Source organism: Leguminivora glycinivorella, chromosome 13 (genome assembly GCF_023078275.1).
Source record: "Leguminivora glycinivorella isolate SPB_JAAS2020 chromosome 13, LegGlyc_1.1, whole genome shotgun sequence".
NCBI classification, from domain to species: Eukaryota; Metazoa; Arthropoda; class Insecta; order Lepidoptera; family Tortricidae; genus Leguminivora; species Leguminivora glycinivorella.
This window is the reverse complement of record NC_062983.1, coordinates 3008467-3028975: the sequence shown is the minus strand read 5'-3', so window position 1 is coordinate 3028975 and position 20509 is coordinate 3008467. Positions and strand designations below refer to the sequence as shown.

General features: G+C 37.6%; 1 protein-coding gene across 1 annotated transcript; it reads right to left on the bottom strand.

Annotated features, from left to right (window-relative positions):
* Positions 1-320: 320 nt before the first annotated feature.
* On the bottom strand, positions 321-4011 carry LOC125232673. Its single transcript, XM_048138426.1, has 4 exons — positions 3353-4011; positions 2449-2686; positions 882-1058; positions 321-707 (listed from the first exon to the last, which is right to left on the bottom strand). Exons 1-4 carry the CDS (start codon positions 4009-4011, stop codon positions 321-323), a joined length of 1461 nt encoding a protein of 486 aa, XP_047994383.1.
* Positions 4012-20509: the final 16498 nt, after the last annotated feature.

The following is a 20509-nucleotide window of genomic DNA, read 5'->3' as shown; positions in this document are numbered from 1 at the left end:
GGCTTGTTACGAACTTCAGGATACAAACGATAACAGAGATCTGCGAATAAAATGAATACCGAAAAACCGACCACAAGTCATCACACCAGCAGTAAGTTTAATAAATGTAGAACAGAAGGGGATTGCTCAACTCGATCTTTACCAAGGAACATTCTATCGTTGTGTATTGTTTCAAGAATTTTTGAGATTGATACTTTTAAACTTAGTCGATAAATCGTTTTCCTTTACCACTAATACCGTCCTAGAACCTATCAAGCTATCCACCTTTCCTTTAAGCCATTTCTCCCCAGAGCTGTAATCTCTAAACCACACGAGGTCCCCTACCCGAAAAGACCGAGCAGTACCGCCCGCCTGCTGCACTTGACGTTCTTGTGCTGCCTCGACACGTTGTTCGAGTCCGCGCGCGGGCCGCAACATGTCCAGTCGGCAGCGTAAGGACCGCCTCTGTAGGAGCATGGCCGGTGTTTGTCCCGTGGTGCTGTGGGAGTATTTCTGTACGCCATCAAATATTCTTGAAGAGCTTCTTCCACGTTTATGCTATCCCTAACTGCCTTTCTGAGAGCCCTTTTGCATAATTTAACGGCCATCTCGGCTGCGCCGTTTGAGGCCGGATGATATGCCGGTGTAAAAATATGACTGATACCATTATATCGCATGAACGTGTCCACCTCCTTGCTGGTAAATGGAGGGCCATTGTCCGAAACTACCTGCTTAGGAACGCCAAAACGTGCAAAAATCTCCCTTAGCACTTTTAAAACCGCCGCTCCTGTAGTTGTTGTCATTAGGAAGGCCTCTATCCACTTAGAAGATGCATCTATTAAAATCAGAAAAATTTTACCTTGCCACGGACCCAAAAAATCGATATGCACCCGCGTCCATACCTCGCCGGGGTACTCCCACGGCTTGACAGGCGCGCGCGGCGGCGCCGGCGCCTCCGCCGCGCACGTGTGGCAGCCCGCGCAGCATGCCTCAATGTCGGCATCGATGCCGGGCCACCACACGTAACTCCGGGCCACGGCCTTCATTTTTACTATTCCTAAGTGGCCCACGTGTAGTTCCTGAAGGATTTGTTCTCTAAACACAGGGGGAATAATAATTCTGTAAACCCCACATAAGGCAACCTGCGTCTAAATATAACTCATTCTTTCTTATGAAATAGGGTTGCAAATCGATGTGCGAGTTGTGAGATGGCCACCCGGACTGTACGTATAAAATGATTTTGCTCAATACCATATCTTTTTTTACCTCTTCACAAACCTGTTTGTGAGTGATAGGTAAAAAATTATTAACGTAGTTAATATATGTGCACTCTGGCCGTTTCTCCCCAACGACCCCCTCGCGCGGTAACCTTGACAATGCATCGGCGCCATTTTGACTGGTATTCACATACTGTATATCATAGTCATAACCCGATAAAATCACTGCCCACCTTTGCATTCTCGAAGCTGCCATCACTGGTATACCAGACTTGGGCCCAAAAATAGAAACGAGAGGTTTATGATCTGTTTTAAGAAGGAATTTGCGACCATATAAATATTGGTGAAATTTTTTTATACTGAATATTATAGCTAAAGCCTCTCTATCAATTTGGGAGTATCCGCGCTCGGCCGCGTTAAGCACCCGCGAGGCATACGCAATTGGTCTTTCACTTCCATCCGACATCAGATGGGAAATGACCCCAGCTACCCCCACGCTACTCGCATCTGTAGTGAGTACCACTGGTAACTCCGGAGAATAGTGTACCAATACTGTACTACTAGCCAATATTTTTTTTACATTAAAAAAAGCTTCTCTGCATTTCTCGCACCACTCAAACTTAGCACCTTTTTTTAGTAATGCATAAAGAGGTGCCAATATGGAACTTATGTTTTTTACGAATTTAGCGTAATACATGACCATACCTAAAAAGGCACGCAGTTCTGTTACGCAAGTAGGGGTCGGTACCTGTTCAATGGCCTTAATTTTGTCCGGATTTGTATGGATGCCCTCTTTATCTACTACATACCCCAAGTAAGTGACCGACTTAGCGAAAAATTGACACTTTTCTTTTTTTATTTTTAAGCCAAATTTTTGTAACCTATCTAAAACTTTATGCAAAGTTTCCAAGTGCTCTTGGTCGTTCGTACCTGTTATGATAACGTCATCTAAGAACACTCCTACTCTAGGAAGATCGGCAAACATCTGTTCCAATTTCCGCTGAAAAATACCCGGACTTGATGATAACCCATATATTAACCTATTATATCTGTACAACCCTTTGTGTGTGTTAATAACTGTAAAAGCTCTCGAGCGCTCATCTAGGACAAACTGAGCATATGCCTGGGACAAATCAATTTTAGTAAACTTTTCTCCTCCATTTAACTTGGTTAATAAGTCCTCTACTCTAGGTAATGGAAAACGATCTACCTCCAGGCACTTATTAAGAGTAGACTTAAAATCTCCACATACCCTAATGGTCCCGTCCGTCTTGACTACGGGTACTATCGGCGTGGCCCAGTCCGACGAATCCACCGGCGTAATAACGCCGTCGCGCTCCAGCTGGTCCAGCGCGCGCTCCACCGGCTCGCGCAGTGCGTACGCCAGCGGTCGCGCGCGCAGGAACACGGGCCGCGCGCCCTCGCGCACCCGCAGACTCACCTCGCCACCCGTGTACCGCCCGAGCCCCTCCGCAAATACTTCACTGTATCTGGAATTAAGTTCACTCAAATTAAATTGTGCAGCGACCTCGACGTCATAACATGATAATTCATCTAATTTGAACCCTAACGCACGTAGCCATATCCTTCCTAATAACGGTCCCTTGCCTCGATTTACTACAAACAAGTCCAATCGTTGACAAATATTTTTAAACTTTACATTTACCGTAATTTTGCCCATGGGCTTCCTTTTCTCTTCGGTATAATAACACATAACAATACCACTATCTTGCAGGGGAATATGGGAAAACAATTTTAAATACAAGTCCCCATTTATACAAGAAATAGGACACCCCGTATCCGCTTCCATTTCTATTATTTTCCCCTCTACTTGTATTGGCAACATGAAAGGTTTACTTTGTGCAATATCGTTAATATTAAAAACATTAAAAGGTACCTCGTCGCTAAAATCGCTATCCGCTTCGTCTTTAATTTCATTTCTGTACGTACTAACGCTCATCTGTAGTCTGGGACACATCCTTTTTAGATGCCCTGGATGATTGCATACGCGACAGACGTAATTAGCAAATTTACAACTCGATGAGTCATGGGGCCGTCCACATACACTACATTCTGCCCCCGACGACGTCGCTTGTTCAGTCCGGCGTTTCTCTCGATAACCTTGACCCTGGCGCTTAGACCCCGAAGGATGTGACTCGCTGTTGCCAGGCTGCCGCGTATCCTTGCTGTTTGATCCCCGGTATGACGTCATCGCCCTCTTGCCGCGCCACGATTGCCCCGATACCGCATGACAAGCACTCGCTGTGCTCGGATTGCCTTCTATGCCTTTATCCCGACCATCCACTGCCGCCGCATTTGACTGCGCTGCCTCCATCGCTACCGCCAGTTGTAATGCCCGGTCGAACGAAATATCATCCTCGGTAAACAAACGCTGCCGTATTGTTTCATCACAAAGTCCGCACACCAGCTGATCTCTCAAATTTTCTTTCAGTTCCGCCCCAAAGACGCAATGCTTTGCTAACTTTTTGAGTTCTGCAACAAAATCCGCCACAGATTCGCCCTCTTTTTGTTTCCTGTTACGAAAACGGTACCGCTCTGCTAACAAACTCGGTTTCGGTTGCAAATGGCTGCTCATCACTTTCACTAACTCGGCGAACTTTTTACTAGCTGGCTTATCTGGTGTACAAAGGGTAACTAACAGTTCGTAAGCCTGATTTCCCATAACAGTTATTAACGTAGGCACTTTGTGATCCTCCTTTGTTTCATTGACCACGAAATACTGTTCCAACCGCTCCACGTAAGTCGACCAGCTGTCCGACTCGATATTAAACACTTCTATTTTACCGATAGGCATATTAATGTTGTTAATGACACTGTCACACTTTGCGTAGACTCGAAATCGTCGCCAATATAGTATACGGGGGCGGTTTAGGGGTTGAACAACGAAACACGGTGTTACTCATACGGCGTTTATTACAGAACTAATTTTACCAAATTACCCACATAATATTTCACTAATTGTTGAGCCTACCCTCAAGTACATATATCACAGATACCTCAGAATTCTTTGCCTAACTTAGCCACGTCGAACGTTTCTGCTTTAATTTTCAATGCTGACGAAAATACATCAATTTTAAAACTCCCTTTTACTGGTCCAAGCTAAAACCGTTGCTGACGATCATCGAATTTGGGTTTATCCTTCGTTGTAACAAAATCGAACAACGTTTACTTCTTTAATCATTCGTAAAATGCTTCTCATCTTGATATAAGGAAAGAAGGTTTTTGACTCGCAGACGCATTGAAACTACAAGTGATGACTCGAAAGAAGAAGAACTCTATACCTAGCATGTAAAAATTGTAAAATGACAACATATGTAACATCCAAAATGAAGCTTTATCTTGATTTATCCGCTCCAATTCATACAAACAACAGAGAAACAGACTTAAATTTAACCTAGTTAATACAATTTTAAGCAATGATGTACCTGATTTTACCAGAAATTGTTAACAAAGAGATCTATATTGATTCTAGTTTAAAGAAAAAAAAAAGATGTATGATATATAAGTATTCTGCTGTACCAATTCATTCAGACCCTTCAAATCCAGAAGTTTTACATACAGAAAAGGAGGACTGACCTACACATAAGTACATATAACCATTTATCGATGTAGAACCACCGTCGATATAGAGCACTACACTCGTAATATTAATATTAATAATACAACTGTCGAAAACCAAACGCACAAAAAAAGAAAAATAAATTTTAAGAAGAACGGAATCAAGCGGAAAGAGAGAAAATTATTTTGTCAAACAATCCTAAATGTATTTTGAATTTTTGAAGTATAAAATAAATAAAGATTGCTATTTTCACTTGCTTGGCGAATAATAAATGAAATCCGTGTTTCTTTTTGTAAGAACTGATAATGTCAACCGTTTTTAACCTTATATAACTCGGTAATAAAAACATTATTTTAATAGTGTATTATAGTAATAATACGAATAACTTTGGATATCCAAGAGCGATACCTTTCGCCGTGTCGGTATAGCAAATTGATTTTCCCCTTACTAGCTCGGAAACATGTGTTTTGTCCTTTAATACTAGCGGGTAAAAAGGTATTTTATCCACTAGTGGGTAAAGTAATTTGACCTTGAATAAAGTCTAATTAACTGCTTTAAAATTGATAAAAGTAGGTGAATCTAGTAATAAAGATGATTTACCACCTGTGGAACTACTGGAAGCAGTGATTAACGCATTTTTTTGCGTTGTAGTTTCCTCGCTATAGTGAGGGGAAAAGTTTTGTGTTACACTCGGGTGCAAATGTATTTTACTTCTCGTGTGTTAAAAAACTCGCAAGTTCAGGATTCTATTCTCGAACCACTCGCTTCGCTCGTGGTTCAACTATAGAATCCTTTCACTTGCTCGTTTTTCAATTCCACACTCGGCGTTAAAATACAACTTTGCCCCCTTGTATAACAAATAACTATTGTTGCAATGTAAAAAGCGAATTTTATTGTTTCATATTAATGTTATGTTAGTTTTCACTAATGTTAGAATATTATATTAAGTTTAAATATGTTAATTTGTAACATAACTTATAAAGAGGTTTTTTATGCATGCAAATAAATAGTTACAATATCATACAGTTGTCTTTTATTCATTTAACAAATTGAATTGCTCTTGAAACTTAGTGCAGGTACTGCAGGTAAACGGGACATTGCTAAAATGATAAACTCCTTTTAAAAAGAATGACAATGCTAAAACCTAGTAATCGTCGCTGGTTTGTCATATAGCGGGCTTTTAGATTAGGAATGCATACAAATTATTTTGATGTTAGTAGTCATTGCATAGCTTAAAAACGGTTACAACATTTTTTTTAGAGCATATACGATAGTATAAAATTGTTTAGTGTCTTTGCGGTTATTAAGCTATGTTTTTAGATTATTATGCAATGCTCAGTTACGATTACTATAAACACGTAAATTTACTTTGCCGTTATTAAGCCATGTTTTATGTATTATTCAATCCTAAAAAACGGCTAAAGTATACTTAACCGTGTTTTAACAGTAAAATCATACATATTTTAGGAATTATTTGCATAACTTAAACACAAAATGGCGAATTTCTAATAAATTAAACAATATTTAATTAAATTGATTTTAAATAATGTTAGCGTGAATTTAGTTTTAATTTAAGAATAAAAGAAATCTGGACTAAATCGACACATTTCCTAGAGATATGGGTTTTTATGTTTTTTGCCCATAAGGTAACGGACCCAATCATGGACAGTTTAAGAAAAATTTTCGCCTCTTTTTGATATTTCACTCATAAATGTAAAAATTCTACCGGTAAGCGTGTTAAATCTTGAATGTCCTATCCTTCTTTTACATTTCAAGCGTATTGCAGAATGGATACTCCTATTGGTTTCTCCATAGTTAACAAATTAAAAATAGGTGTTTTTTCTCCAATTATGGACGGCAGTTCTCCAGTAATGGATCCCCCATTATGGACAGTGAAATAAGTTTAAAATTTTACTTTTAAAGCCAACTGATACTCAATGAGTCAATATTATATACCATAAATACAATTAGTTTGAGTTATTTTAACATAGGATTGTTTCTTGTAAATTTTGGTTTTGTAAATTGTTCCTTGTCCATCATAGGAGGTAGGCAGTTTTTCGGTTCCAGTAATGGACAGTCGCAAAATAACGCCATTTCTTTATATCTTTGGAGCAACAAACTAGTATGTTTTATACCTTATCTCATGCCTAATGCAGTAAGTAAAACGCATTCAAGTTTACACCGAGTATTATTTTTTTATTATTTTATACATGAACTCAACTCTCTTAGCAACATTACTAAGGATTTGTCTTGATATTTTTTTCAGTAAACTGATGAATTTTATCTTGTCGCCAAATCCTTCAGAAATAACCGAATTAATTGAAACTTCAAAATGAAACAGCTCTATAACTCTAGTTTATGGTACATAGCCGTCAGTTTTTAGAAACTAATTTTAGATACTTATTTTTAAGGATTTGTGTTTTTTTGTCCATAATGGCATCACCATCCATTACGGGGTATTTCACCTTATCTCAAAACTATCATTTGTGGGTTAGATGGGTTTTAGTGATAGGACGGCAGTTTTTTAGTCTAAAGATCATTTAGTTGGAATTAGTTAAAAAACATTGAATCCGCAGTTTTTCATCACTATACCGGTTAAGAATTGCACCACCCCCTTTCCTCCCTTAGGTTTCGTAAAAGTCGAATCTTAGATTTGGGTTCAAATGTGTCTAATGTGAGCGATGGGCTAGCAACCTAGCATTGAAATGTTACAATTTCGATTTCTTTCAACCCGTTGATTGCTAAGAATGGCAGCTTGAGCAGTTTTATGTGGTCTGCCTACTCCTTATGGAAAAATAGACGTAAATAAATAATGTACGTGCTTCAGTCCAAATTTTGGTATTAAATAATGTATTGACATACTAGTTAGAAAGAGACAAAATGTAGCCTATGTCACTTTCCAACCCTTCAACTATCTCCACTTAAAAAATCACGTCAATCCGTCGCTCCGTTTTGCCGTGAAAGACGGACAAACAAACAGACACACACACTTTCCCATTTATAATATTAAGTATATATTTATTTAATTATATTAATTTAAATATGTACACCATATGATAAATTTTGACGTGTAATATAAAATAAAAATAAAAATAAATATTGGGGACACCTTACACAGATCAACTTAGCCCCAAACTTGCTTAGCTATAGCTTGTACTATGGGTGCTAAGTGACGATATACATACTTAAATGGATAAATACATACATAGAAAACATCCATGACTCAGGAACAAAAGATGAGCACAGATATTTAATATCTGTGCTCATCACACAAATAAATGCCCTTACCGGGATTCGAACCCAGGACCGCGGAATCAGGGAATATGTAACAATATTATAAATAACTCATAGCGAAGAGTCTCGGCCAACATCTCGAGAGACTCTCGCTAGATGGTTGGATCAAGGGTCAGATGCAGCAGGCGGTGATCTTGGACACAGCGCGGATAGTCCGACGGTTCCTCTCTCTGCAGCTTTAACCACCAGCAGCTTGGGCCCTGCCCCGCTGCTGGCGGCACCCTAGGTTAGGTTCTTTATATTTTTTTTATTGTTTTGTAAGTAGTTTTGTATTTTACTTTTATATTCGTATTATAAAAAGCCCACTTTAAGTTCTCGCGCTTTGTACACATATTTAAAGTCACCTACAGGTCGAACGCGATTATTAACATTATTTTACCTTTTTTCCTAACGTTTCGGCCAGGTTGCACTGGCCGTGGTCGCGGAAGACTGACGTCCCAGCAGAAAAGGTAAAATAATGTTAATTAATCGCGTTCGACCTGTGTGTGACTTTAAATATATAAATAGCACAGGCTAAGACTTAAAAGAAATGAAGAGAATTATACATAAATGAGTATGAGTATGAGTAAGAATCCGCCGTTTTTATTAGTTTACCAGGAACAAGCATTTCCACGTACAGAACATGAAAATGAGAAAACAAGATCAAAGAAAAGCCTTGTTCATTAAAACAATACCTACTTATTTTGTATTCTAAGTAGGCTAACATACTTCGTTAGCTAATTATGTATATCAAATTATCAGAGACCTACGAAATAAATGTTATATACACGGTGTCACATGTGGAAAACGAATAATTTTAACAGCGTATTCCTTATCATATTAGAAGAGTAAAATGTCATTTAACTTTTCTGGATTTCGCCTGCTTTCAGAGTTGTAAGACTACAAGTCTTACAACTCTGAAAGCATTAAAAAAAATAACAGTTACGTATTATTTCTCAGAACAAAACGCTATTTTGTTAGCGATAATGCCGCTATCGGACATAATCTACCTATCCTCGTTGATAGATGTCAAAAACCAATAACTCATTGCCCAAAAATATTATTTTTAGGAAAAAAAATATATAAAAAAAAAAATATTTTAAGCGCCAGTTTTATGAATAACATTTACGTCTTACGTGAAAATATAACCAAAAAAAAATACAAAAAAATTTTTTTGGAGAGAATTCCTTGACGTCATAATTATAACATTTTATCTTTATTAAAGAAGTGTTTCTGAGTCATGGATGATTTTTATGTATATTATAAGTATACTAGCTTTTGCCCGCGGCTTCGCTCGCGTTATATTTGAAAATTGCAGTATGTTCCATACAAAAACTTTCACCCCCTATTTTAGGGAATTGGGGGCTTAGAAAGAGACAGAAAGTAGCCTTTGTCACTCTCCATCCCTTCGATTATCTGCATTAAAAAAATACACGTCAAGTCGTCGCTCCGTTTTACCGAATGAATAAACATACACACACACACACACACTTTCCCATTTGTAATATTAGTAAAAGTAAATAAGTAAGTATAAGTATAGTACGGATGTATTTATCTATATAAGTATTGTGTGTATAGTACAAGCTTTGTTTAGTTTGGGGCTAAGTTGATCTGCGTAAACTGTTCCCCGATATTGATTAATTTATTAATATATATACATTATTAGTATACATTATACACCCTGTTTTTATTGAATTCCGTTAACTTTAAGGGAAGGTTCTTCAGATCAAATAAAATTAATTTCTCTAAGAAACTAGCGTTTTAACTCTTACGGTTATCCAGTTATTAAAAAGTAAAGATAATTACTAAACACGTGTGTGACAGCCTTTACCAATTCCTAATGTTATTTGTTTAGACATGTGCCGTCAATCACTTGACACTAAGGGCCTGTTCACACTAGCGATTCTTTTCGGCGATTTTTGGGCGATGCGAGATCGCGGCGAGCACGCAACGAGCCCGCCGCGGGTCGTCGCGGCATCGCAGCAATTTTTTATCGCGATTGTATCGCCGCGTACTCGCGGCAAGCTCGCCGCGATTTCGCTGTTGTTATCTTTACGGGCTTTCATTATTCACAAAATGGACTCTGACGAGGAGATACTTTTAGCTGTGTTGCTCAGAAGGCGATTAAATCGAAAACGAAAATCAAACCGTAAATTTTTGGAGGATCCCGCATGGGACTACCGCCTAGCAGAAAGTGATTATAATATTTTGTGCTCTTTCGCAAGCGTGTTGAATGTAACCCAAAATAGTACATTTCGTAATAAGTGCGAGAAGTATGTCATTACTTCACGAGTCCCGAGACATCGGAACGAGTGACTGTGCTGGACGCTTGCGTATTTCTTCTATAAACAATTAATTATCAATTTCTGATACCATTTTCGCGTAACGGGATGCAAATGCGTCTTTGACTTGAATGGTAGCATAAAGTGGGTAGATTAGATTGTCTACCTCATAAACAATCGCGGCGATATCGCAGCTTGCTCGCCGCGTGCTCGCGGCGATATTATGCGATAAAATAATCGCCGCGATGTCGCGACGACCCGCGGCGAGCTCACTGCGTGCACGCCGCGATCTCGCATCGCCTAAAAATCGCCGAAAAGAATCGCTAGTGTGAACAGGCTCTAACTTGAATGTTATTTTTAAGGGGTCTCTCACACTAATAAATTCATTTATTATGTATGAAAACAATATTTTTCTTTGCGAATTTCACTACTTGTGATATACAGGATGTCTCCTGATAATGAACCTAGCTATTTGTCGTCGTCGTGTCGAATTTAACGGAAACAAAAAATAACACGGTGTAGTGATTTTCAGTTTTTCTATTGTTTGCATTTAAGTAAAGTTTCGCCAGTTCTGTGGCACCTGCAATGCTATTTCATATCTGTCTAGAATATTGAAGCACACATACACACGACGTGTATCAATACTTATAACGACCTCACATGTAACGATGGAACAGATTAGATAATGTATAGGCAGATGTGTCACTCGCACACGGAATCGACTTTCAAGGTCATTTAATATTGCGTTGGAACTTAAACATTGTTTATATAAGTTCAATTACAAAATAATATACATGTTAGTATAACGAATTTACGAATTATGTAAAATAATATCTGTGCATAGGTTTCGCCAAAATAATTTACCAAGCCTATGGCTGAAACACTTACAACTCTTACAAGTTACTGTATCTTATTTTATACAGAGATCAAAACGAGTAGATGGAATGCCTGAAGGTAAACGATTGCCGCCGTCCATGGATTCCTGGAATACCAGAGGAGCAACGCACTTGGTTGCCACCATTTGAGATAGGACTGCGCTTGTTTTTTGAAGGTTTGAAGATCCTATCGACCCGAAACACCGCAAACCTGCTGCTGAACGCATTGTATACAATTATTTAAAGATTAATCGTGAATTGGCGTCGAAACACGTGGTCCCAGCGTGCACAAGTTTTTGGTAGATCACGGTGCATCCTGGTTAACGTTACTGGTGACCAAAAAGTTGGCGACTTACTCGCTACTATCCTTGATAAGAGGCCTCAAGGGCCTATTTAATTGTAAACCTTCATATTTTATGATTGAGCAAGCTTTCATATTTTATGATATAGTCTTAGTAAATTTGTTCATGTTAAATGTTTTTTAATTGTATTTTTTGTCACCTTTCAGATCTCCTTGTATTATGTAATCTGTGTCTGTACGAGGAATTGCACTCGTTACGGAGTTGTTACTGGTCGAAAAGCAATCGGCGTTATCTTATCTTATGAGATTTATTGCAGCGTCATGTTTTCTTTTATTTGGGTTCTGGGGACGTATTGGAAAAATATTGCAGCACTTGCTGAAACATGTTAGACATTATACAGGTTGTATTTTGATTGCGGGTCAGTGAGGGCAGTTATCAAATTCCGTGCTGTTAGGCAAAAATGGGCTTAGAAGACCTCCGTTCGGTTTTAATATACCTATTTAATGATGATTGGTGTTCTCAGATTTTGGAAAAAACAGTGCTAGAAAAAAATAATTTTGACAAGCTTTTATGCCAATCGATCCCATGATCCCAAAATGAAAAAATTAAACATTCCTTTTCACAATTGTCATGATGTTTATTTATATGCATATCGATTTCATTCCTTTAAAATAGAAGTTAGGTATAGTTATTTAGATACTAGCGTCCTTCAAGGACCTACCCTGCTCTAACTTGAACAAGATTGCTGTGTCTGTCGATATCCTTAAAATTACATTCACATTACTGTGTCTAGAGTCAGGTAAATACTACTGTTTCTAAGACACGCATATGATCAACCTGTCAGAATATACACTGTAATTTATATGAAAAATGGAGGCGCTTTTCGTTGTAATTATTTACTTTTTTTAGGTCTTCTGCGGTAAAAGGGTTAAGTGTGATGCCGATGTTAAAAATGGGTTTTCAATTTTTTCAAGTCGTAGTCAAAATGATACCTAGTTTATTATAAAACAATTGTCATATTAGCGGATTACGTAAAATGTAGTATTACGGTATTTTTTTTACATTTTCCTTCATAATTTTTTTTTCCACTACAAAAAAATATAAAAAATAGTTTTGATATGTATATTTTGAGCTCTTTCTAACGATACCCCACTTGACCTAGTAACTTGACATTTACAGTTTGCCCCCCTTGCATATTGGCCATTTTCTACAATGAATATTATTAAATTTAAAAAATAATACTTTCAATTTGTAGAGGTTAATAATTTTTATATTAAAGGAAAAAATGGAAAAATTTTTACGCTTCCGGCGGGACTTGAACCCGCACCATTTTTGCAATCCGTGCAATGCTCTTACCAATTGAGCTACGGAAGCCACGCCGGACTTCGCAAATCTTTCCATGCCTATCCTTTTGTACACACGTCTTGGGGTGAATCGTTAGCAGACGTTTCTGCTTAATAAAAATTAATTGAGGTTAATAATGTTCATAAATATTCCAAATTTCAAGTCGATAGCATAAGTAGTTCTCGAGATATTTAGAAATGTGACAGACGGTCAGAGCGTCGCCATAAGGGACTAAGGGTTCCTTTAGTATCTTTTTGGTACGGAACCCTAAAAATGGTAAATTTGAAAAATGTTTTTTTTTAATCAAATCGTTTCGTTATAAATAAATTTCGACAATATTCGACCAAGTTGACGACCGGTCTGGCTCAGTCGGTAGTGACCCTGCCTGCTGAGCCGCGGTCCTGGTTTCGAATCCCGGTAAGGGCATTTATTTGTGTGATGAGCACAGATATTTGTTCCTGAGTCATGGATGTTTTCTAAGTCTGTATTTATCTATTTAAGTATGTATGTCGTCGCTTAGCACCCATAGTACAAGCTTTGCTTAGTTTGGGGCTAAGTTGATCTGTGTAAGGTGTCCCCAATATTTATTTATTATTATTATTTATATTTAAAGTCACACACAGGTCAAACGCGATTAATTAACATTATTTTTACCTTTTTTCCCAACGTTTCGGCCAGGTTGCACTGGCCGTGGTCGCGGAAGACTGACGTCCCAACAAAGTGTCAAACGTTGGGAAAAAAGGTAAAAATAATGTTAATTAATCGCGTTCGACCTGTGTGTGACTTTAAATATGTGTACAAAGCGCGAGAACTTAAAGTGTTATATTATTATTTATTTAAGTACGTTAGAAATGTATTCGTATTTGTGACATTATCTGGGTAAAGGGACCTTATTGTTGATGGCGCTTACGTCCCGCGGCGTCGTGTTTGTACACGAACATCACTCATAACGCCGTAAGCGCCATCGACAATAAAGTCACTTTACCCAGATAATGTCACATTTTATCATTCAAAATGATTAGACTTATATTGATCGGGATATAGACCGTGATTACCTTTTTGATTTTTGTCGAGCTCCCGATATTTCGACATAAGTCTAATGAAAATAACCGTGAATCATTCAAAACTCTTATTCAAAATGATATTCTACCTCTACAACATTTTTACATTTCAGCTGAAAATTATAAACCAAGTACCTAATAAAAAATAACACCTTTTTATCTAGTGCGGAATCCTAAAAATATTATTACTAGATGTTGACAAATGTCCTAAAAATTATCATCATGCTTGCTTAGTTATTTTTGTGTATAGCCTAAATTTCTTGACCTTTGTTCATTTATAAAGCCGTGTCACATTTCACTGGACGCATTGTATACAGTAAACATGAATATTTCACTCCTGTTCTTAGTCTCAGTATTATCTGAAGGGAAAAAAATGAGTTTAGGAGAAACAGCATCTTTGATTGCTAATTCAGAATTCCATTATCGAAAAACGACTTCTATAGTGTGGTGGCAAGTGTCAGATGAAGTGGATGTTTTGGTGCTAAATTACTTGGGATCGATAAAGGCTATAGATATGAATGCAGCGTTGAATCAATCAATAGCTTTAGAACAAGCTATCCTGATTGTCAACACAACTGATGAATTTTTAGAAATTATAATGGTTTTGGATAAAAAAATAACCTCTCCTGGTAAAGTGATTATAATTCTAACGAATCCAAAAGAACTAAGTGGTATTACTGAAGTAGCTTGGAAATATGATTTAGCTGATTTAATAATACTGACAGAAGAAAACACATCTATATCTATGTATACGTATTATCCATATAGCAATAATGTATGTGGTAATACAGATCCTGTTAAAGTGGACTTAAAGAATAAATTTTTTCCAAGGAAGTTTAAGAATCTCTTTGGATGCGAAACCAGACTGGGAGGTGTAACTGCTCCTCCATATTCTAGATTAGAATTCAGTAACTCTTCTAGTTCGTATAAAGGGATTCTTGGTGGCATAGTGAAGCTTATAGTGGAGCATATGAATACAACACTCAGAGTTTTGGACATTATAAGCTCAAACCAAGAAATGATTAATGATCTGGAACAAAAAAAGATTCATATTCTCCCGTCAGTGATATATAATGAAGATTGGTTAGTCACACAAAATACTCCCGTTTACCACTTTTTTGAATCCGTTTGGTGTGGTCCTCCACAAAGAGAAATGTATACTTATGTCAAAGTATTAGTACCGATGTTGAGTAATTTCACAGTTTACCTCTGCGCTACCTATCTGACGCTTGTTGCTGTATTAAAAATAATTTATTTGCTTAAACCGAACAATAAGACATCAAACATGGCTTGGAAGGCTTTCGCGGTGCTGTTAGGACATAGTTTGGGCTCTGAACCTAAATATTGGCTAATAAATTACCTTTACATGCTCTGGTTTTGGTTCAGCTTGCTGTCAAATATTACTTATCAAGGATTGTTAGTAAAAGGTCTTCAAACGAAATATCTGGAGCCTAAATTCGATAAAATAGATAACGCTGTAAATTTAGTAGCTGGCTACGGTGGAACGATAAGACAGGGAATCGTATACGAAGGCACTTCTATATTTGAGAAGTACCAGGCTATGGAGTTGCGTGAAATGTTTACATATCTGTCTCCGATATCGAGAGGTAAGCGGTTCTTGATCCTTACAATAAGATTGGTATTACTGGGGTACACATCTTTGCAGATTTTCGAGGCGGTGAATCATGTGCCGATGACGATGGCCTTGACTCCAAGGTGGGGAGGCGGGGTGGAAATAATCTCAACACAGACTAGACTGATAGAAGGAGGTTTCTTTGAGAAACTCCTTAACGATGAGAAGCTGGTTGTTGAGAAGAGAGAAGCCAAGTTACATGGTTCTTCAGATTTTACATCAGGGCATTTGGATTTCAAAACACTTTGCACGTGCTTTTATGGTTTGGGTCTGATGGGCGGGGTGTGTTTTGTAATATTGTTTATAGAGCTGTTTTATTATTGGTTAGTAACACCAACAAAATTAGATCTAAGTCAAACTTCTAAACTTCATAAGGCGTAAGACTAGTTATTTCTGCGTCGCTGCAAACAGTTTGTAATTTAGTCATGAAATAAAGTATTTCATATAATTTGGCTTTGTATTTTATTTTGACGAGAACTTAATAAGCCTGCATAATACAAAATTTCTATATATTATGATGTGCTGATATTTTTGTAAAGTCAAGTTAAAAGTATGGATGTACAAAAGTTACTCCCATAACTCATAATTCCTCTGCATAAGACGTATGGCGCATACTGGCCCCGATGCAAAAGAGTTCATCTAGTAATACAGAAATAGTTTGTTTATTCTAATAACGTTTACACATTTAGGTATATCACGTCACAGTCATGAGAATTGTAAAAGTACTATAATAATTATAGTTTAATTTAATTGTATAATAAAATTGCATGTGACTTATATTGTTGTCTTAATCATGTTCTCCTTTCCTATACCAGTTCTGCATGCATAGGCTTGAAAATTTGTTTTTAGTTTATTAGCAGAACTTAGTTACTTCCTTTGGCCCCCCTTACATCTGACATGCAGTGTAATACCCATCCATAAAAGATAAAATAAAAATCGACATTTTGTTCCTTTCAGTATCAATGATATTTCTTGTATTTAGATTTAGTTATTGTAGAATACTGCCATAAAAATAAACTAGATTAGTATTAGCATTAAACTTGAACTAAGACATTATTTTTGTACAAACAGGAGAACCTCAAAAAATGGCCTGACTAGACGAAAACATATGCATCGGGGCTAGTATTTTTGCGCAACTTTTGTAGATTTTTACACTTAACTGTACAAAATTTTTATTTGTCTTCTTTTTAATCGACATTTAATGTAATAATGATGAAAGTGCAAGTAATCTAAATATAAAAAATGAAGAAACGAACTGACTGACATAGGAACGCAGAGCCGAAACCGCTGATCCTAGAGATTCCTTAGGCATGTAAATTCCTTAAAAATACGACGACCGGTCTGGCTCAGTCGGTAGTGACCCTGCCTGCTAAGCCGCGGTCCTGGGTTCAAATCCCGGTAAGGGAATTTATTTGGGTGATGAGCACAGATATTTGTTCCTGACTCATGGATGTTTTATATGTATATAAGTATGTATTTATCTATTTAAGTATGTATATCGTCGCTTAGCACCCATAGTACAAGTGCTTAGTTTGGGGCTAAGTTGATCGGTGTATGGTGTCCCCAATTAAAAAAATGAAATTAAAAAATGCTTTCTTAATCATAGAGGCTTACATCGCCTCTATGATTCAGAAAACATTTTTCAACATTAACCGTCCTCCTAAGGGGGTGAAATGGAGGTCCAAAGTTTGTATGCGAAAATAGATCACTATTTATACCAAGCAATATAAATACTAGTAATTAGATATACAGTACAATATAAGTAGATATACAATACTATTATGAACGGGCAATTTGACCGAAAAGTTCATCCAAGAATCTTTCAACCTAAGCAGCAAGTTTGAAAGTAAACTACGTTGCCTTTGGACTTACAGCTGACACAGCCCAAAAACTTTATCCATACCGTCGACGAAATCAGTGACCGCGTCTATTTCTCTTATATTCAATGTTTTTTTTAGATCTGGGTACGTAGCCGAATGGCACAAACGCTCGCGAAACGAGACGCTCGTAGATATCTATCTCTATCGCTCTTGCGTATTGGCGCGGCAGAGCCTAACTACCTTTCGCGGCGTTTCGTTTTCGTTTAGCGTCGCAGAAATGCCAATCGGCTACGGCACCCAGGCCGGAAATAGTCTCTTGTGCAGTAGCCCGAAAATGTCCAACACCTACGTCGTTGACCAAACTAAGCAATATGAATAATCTTTATATTTTGTAATTTAAGAAGTAGAACGACCAATATTTTTGATGCAGGTGGTGGAAACTTTCAGCATTGGCGACGTGAAGTTAATTTCAACCCGCCGACTCATTATTTTATAAAAAAATATAACATAAAAAAATAATAAGGTAAGGTGGGGAAAGATTGAAGGATTTTTCTTGAGGGGTAAGATGAAATATGTTCCGTATAATGAAGAATCACGGGCGGCTTTCCATATTACCCCGTAAGAAAATCCCTTCAATCTTCCCCCACCTTACCTTATATCATCCAAAACACTATTTTTTTCACTAGACTTTTATAATTCTAGATCTAGATCTTAGTGGGAATTGTCTCAGGATGTAGGTTGTACCTATTATTGTGTAATTCAATATCTTCTTATCTGTATGACCTTCCTATGTCTGTTGTTTTCCCCAATAAAGAAAAAAAAATAAAAAAAAATTAGCGGTATAAAACTAAACGAAAAGTCAATATCATTATAAACTACTTAAAGCGTATAAACTACGCAAAAAGATAAAACTGACTTCAGCACTCTTTCAAGAACTTAGACGGAGCGCGGTTATAAGTAATTTTCCGTAAGCGCCGCAAAAACTCATTTTAATCGCATATCCTTTGTGAGGAGTCAATAAAAGCATAATGAAGTCGGGCCGGAAATGAGCCACGGATGCAGAACTACTAGATAAGTTAACAATTTTTTTTATTTTAATACTTTATTTCCTGTACATCTAGTGTAGAGGAGAATGGACATTTTGTCCCATTCATATTATCTCGGGTATTATTTAAATAAATAAATATTATGGAACATTTTCACACAGCCATCGAGCCCCACGGTTTGTTTACATTCGCGGTGAGTTTACGTTACTAAATAACGTATTTTTAAAGTGCACAATGTCATGCATCTAGCGAGGAACAGTTAGCCAATGGAGGAACCTGATCTTCAGCAAAAGGACCCTCAGCACTTAAATAGAAGAACATATTCTGAAGACTGACGGAAGGAGAAAAACATTATTCTAAGGGTCACTTGCAAGGTCCAGGGTTAGCCTACCATCCTGGGATTAAACGGTCAACCTCGAGTATAACTTCAAGTTTAGTGTTTAACCCCGAGCTAGTGGCTAACTCTAGAACGTTCAAGTAGTTCTAGGTTCTAGCGTCAAATACACGTGTCAGAGGCCATGGGCCAAGTCACCCCAACATCCTCGTTGTCATCTCATTATTTACTACAGCTCATGGAGCCCCAGTCCGTTTTGCGTAAAACGAATCCCAATATTTGGGTAGGCACTAGCACAGAAGTCAAGAGTAATAATAATCTTAAAGTCAAATAAGCATACAATAAGCACTCCAAATATTCTGCCATCTGACCTTCTGGTAACAAAGACGTACCTATTGGGATTAGTCCGGTTACTTCTCGGGGCCAAGCTACCCCGTTGGAAATGGTCATATCCAGTATTCATAACTCTGTATTCAGCGCCATGTTGTGACGCCATGACTACCCTCATCGAAAATCGGTCAAGCGAAGTGTCATCAATTCTCGCGCGAATTTATCGTCTTCGCGTTCTATGATTTATATTTTTGTTTTTACGACGGACGAAATATTGCCTTCGTCGGGAATTATGGACAATTATGGGCTTGTCTAAATATTGGGTTTGTTAGCAGTTTTCGATGAATTTGTCTTGGTTTGCTTTTTTTGCTTGTTCAGAGGTTTCATTACAGCGATAGGGCACGCTCTTTTTAGGAACACTTCGGGGGATTTTACGACTCTTTTATTATCTTACAAAACTCAAACAAGGATTTGGATTTTTTTATTTCAAATCTAAGATAATTTAAATTGTATTTGGAAGGAAGAAACAAACAAAAATTGAGATACTACCGTACCCTTTAAACCTTTAAGATGCTACAGGAGCGAAAATGCTAAAATGGAAAGGAGGCCCCTTTCAATTTAGGAATTTTACTTAAATATACTACTGTTAGATTTATCGAAAAAAAAAATTGTCCATTTAAAACAACGAAATTTTGAGAATCAGAATAACAATGAAATAATCTGGTTCAATGAATTAACCGTTTAGTTTTTTAGGGTTCCGTAGTCAACTAGGAACCCTTATAGTTTCGCCATGTCTGTCTGTCCGTCCGTCCGTCCGTCCGTCCGCGGATAATCTCAGTAACCGTTAGCACTAGAAAGCTGAAATTTGGTACCAATATGTATATTAATCACGCCAACAAAGTGCAAAAATAAAAAAATGGAAAAAAATGTTTTATTAGGGTACCCCCCCTACATGTAAAGTGGGGGCTGATTTTTTTTTTCATTCCAACCCCAACGTGTGATATATTGTTGGATAGGTATTTAAAAATGAATAAGAGTTTACTAAGATCGTTTTTTGATAATATTAATATTTTCGGAAATAATCGCTCCTAAAGGAAAAAAAAGATCCCCCATGATGAGAATCTCGTGAAAGCCGAGAAGGACAAGTCCAGTAAGTACCTAGACTTGGCTCACGAGATAACCGCCATGTGGGATGTTGATTCAACGATCATTGTTCCGATAGTCGTTTCAGCGAACGGTCTCATAGCGAAGAGTCTCGACCAACATCTTATGAGACTCTCGCTAGGTGGCTGGATCAAGGGCCAGATGCAGAAGGCGGTGATCTTGGACACGGCGCGGATAGTCCGACGGTTCCTCTCTCTGCAGCCCTAACCACCGGCAGCTTGGGCCCTGCCCCGCTGCTGGCGGCACCCTAGGTTAGGTTTTTTATAATG

Coding starts and splice junctions, on each gene's coding strand:
- LOC125232673 (XM_048138426.1), bottom strand. CDS start 4,011: ATGCCTATCGGTAAAATAGAAGTGTTTAATATCGAGTCGGACAGCTGG. Junction 2,687..3,352: donor CGGCAGCCTGGCAACAGCGA/GTCACATCCTTC, acceptor ACTTAATTCCAG/ATACAGTGAAGTATTTGCGG. Junction 1,059..2,448: donor AGACGGACGGGACCATTAGG/GTATGTGGAGAT, acceptor CAAATCCTTCAG/GAACTACACGTGGGCCACTT.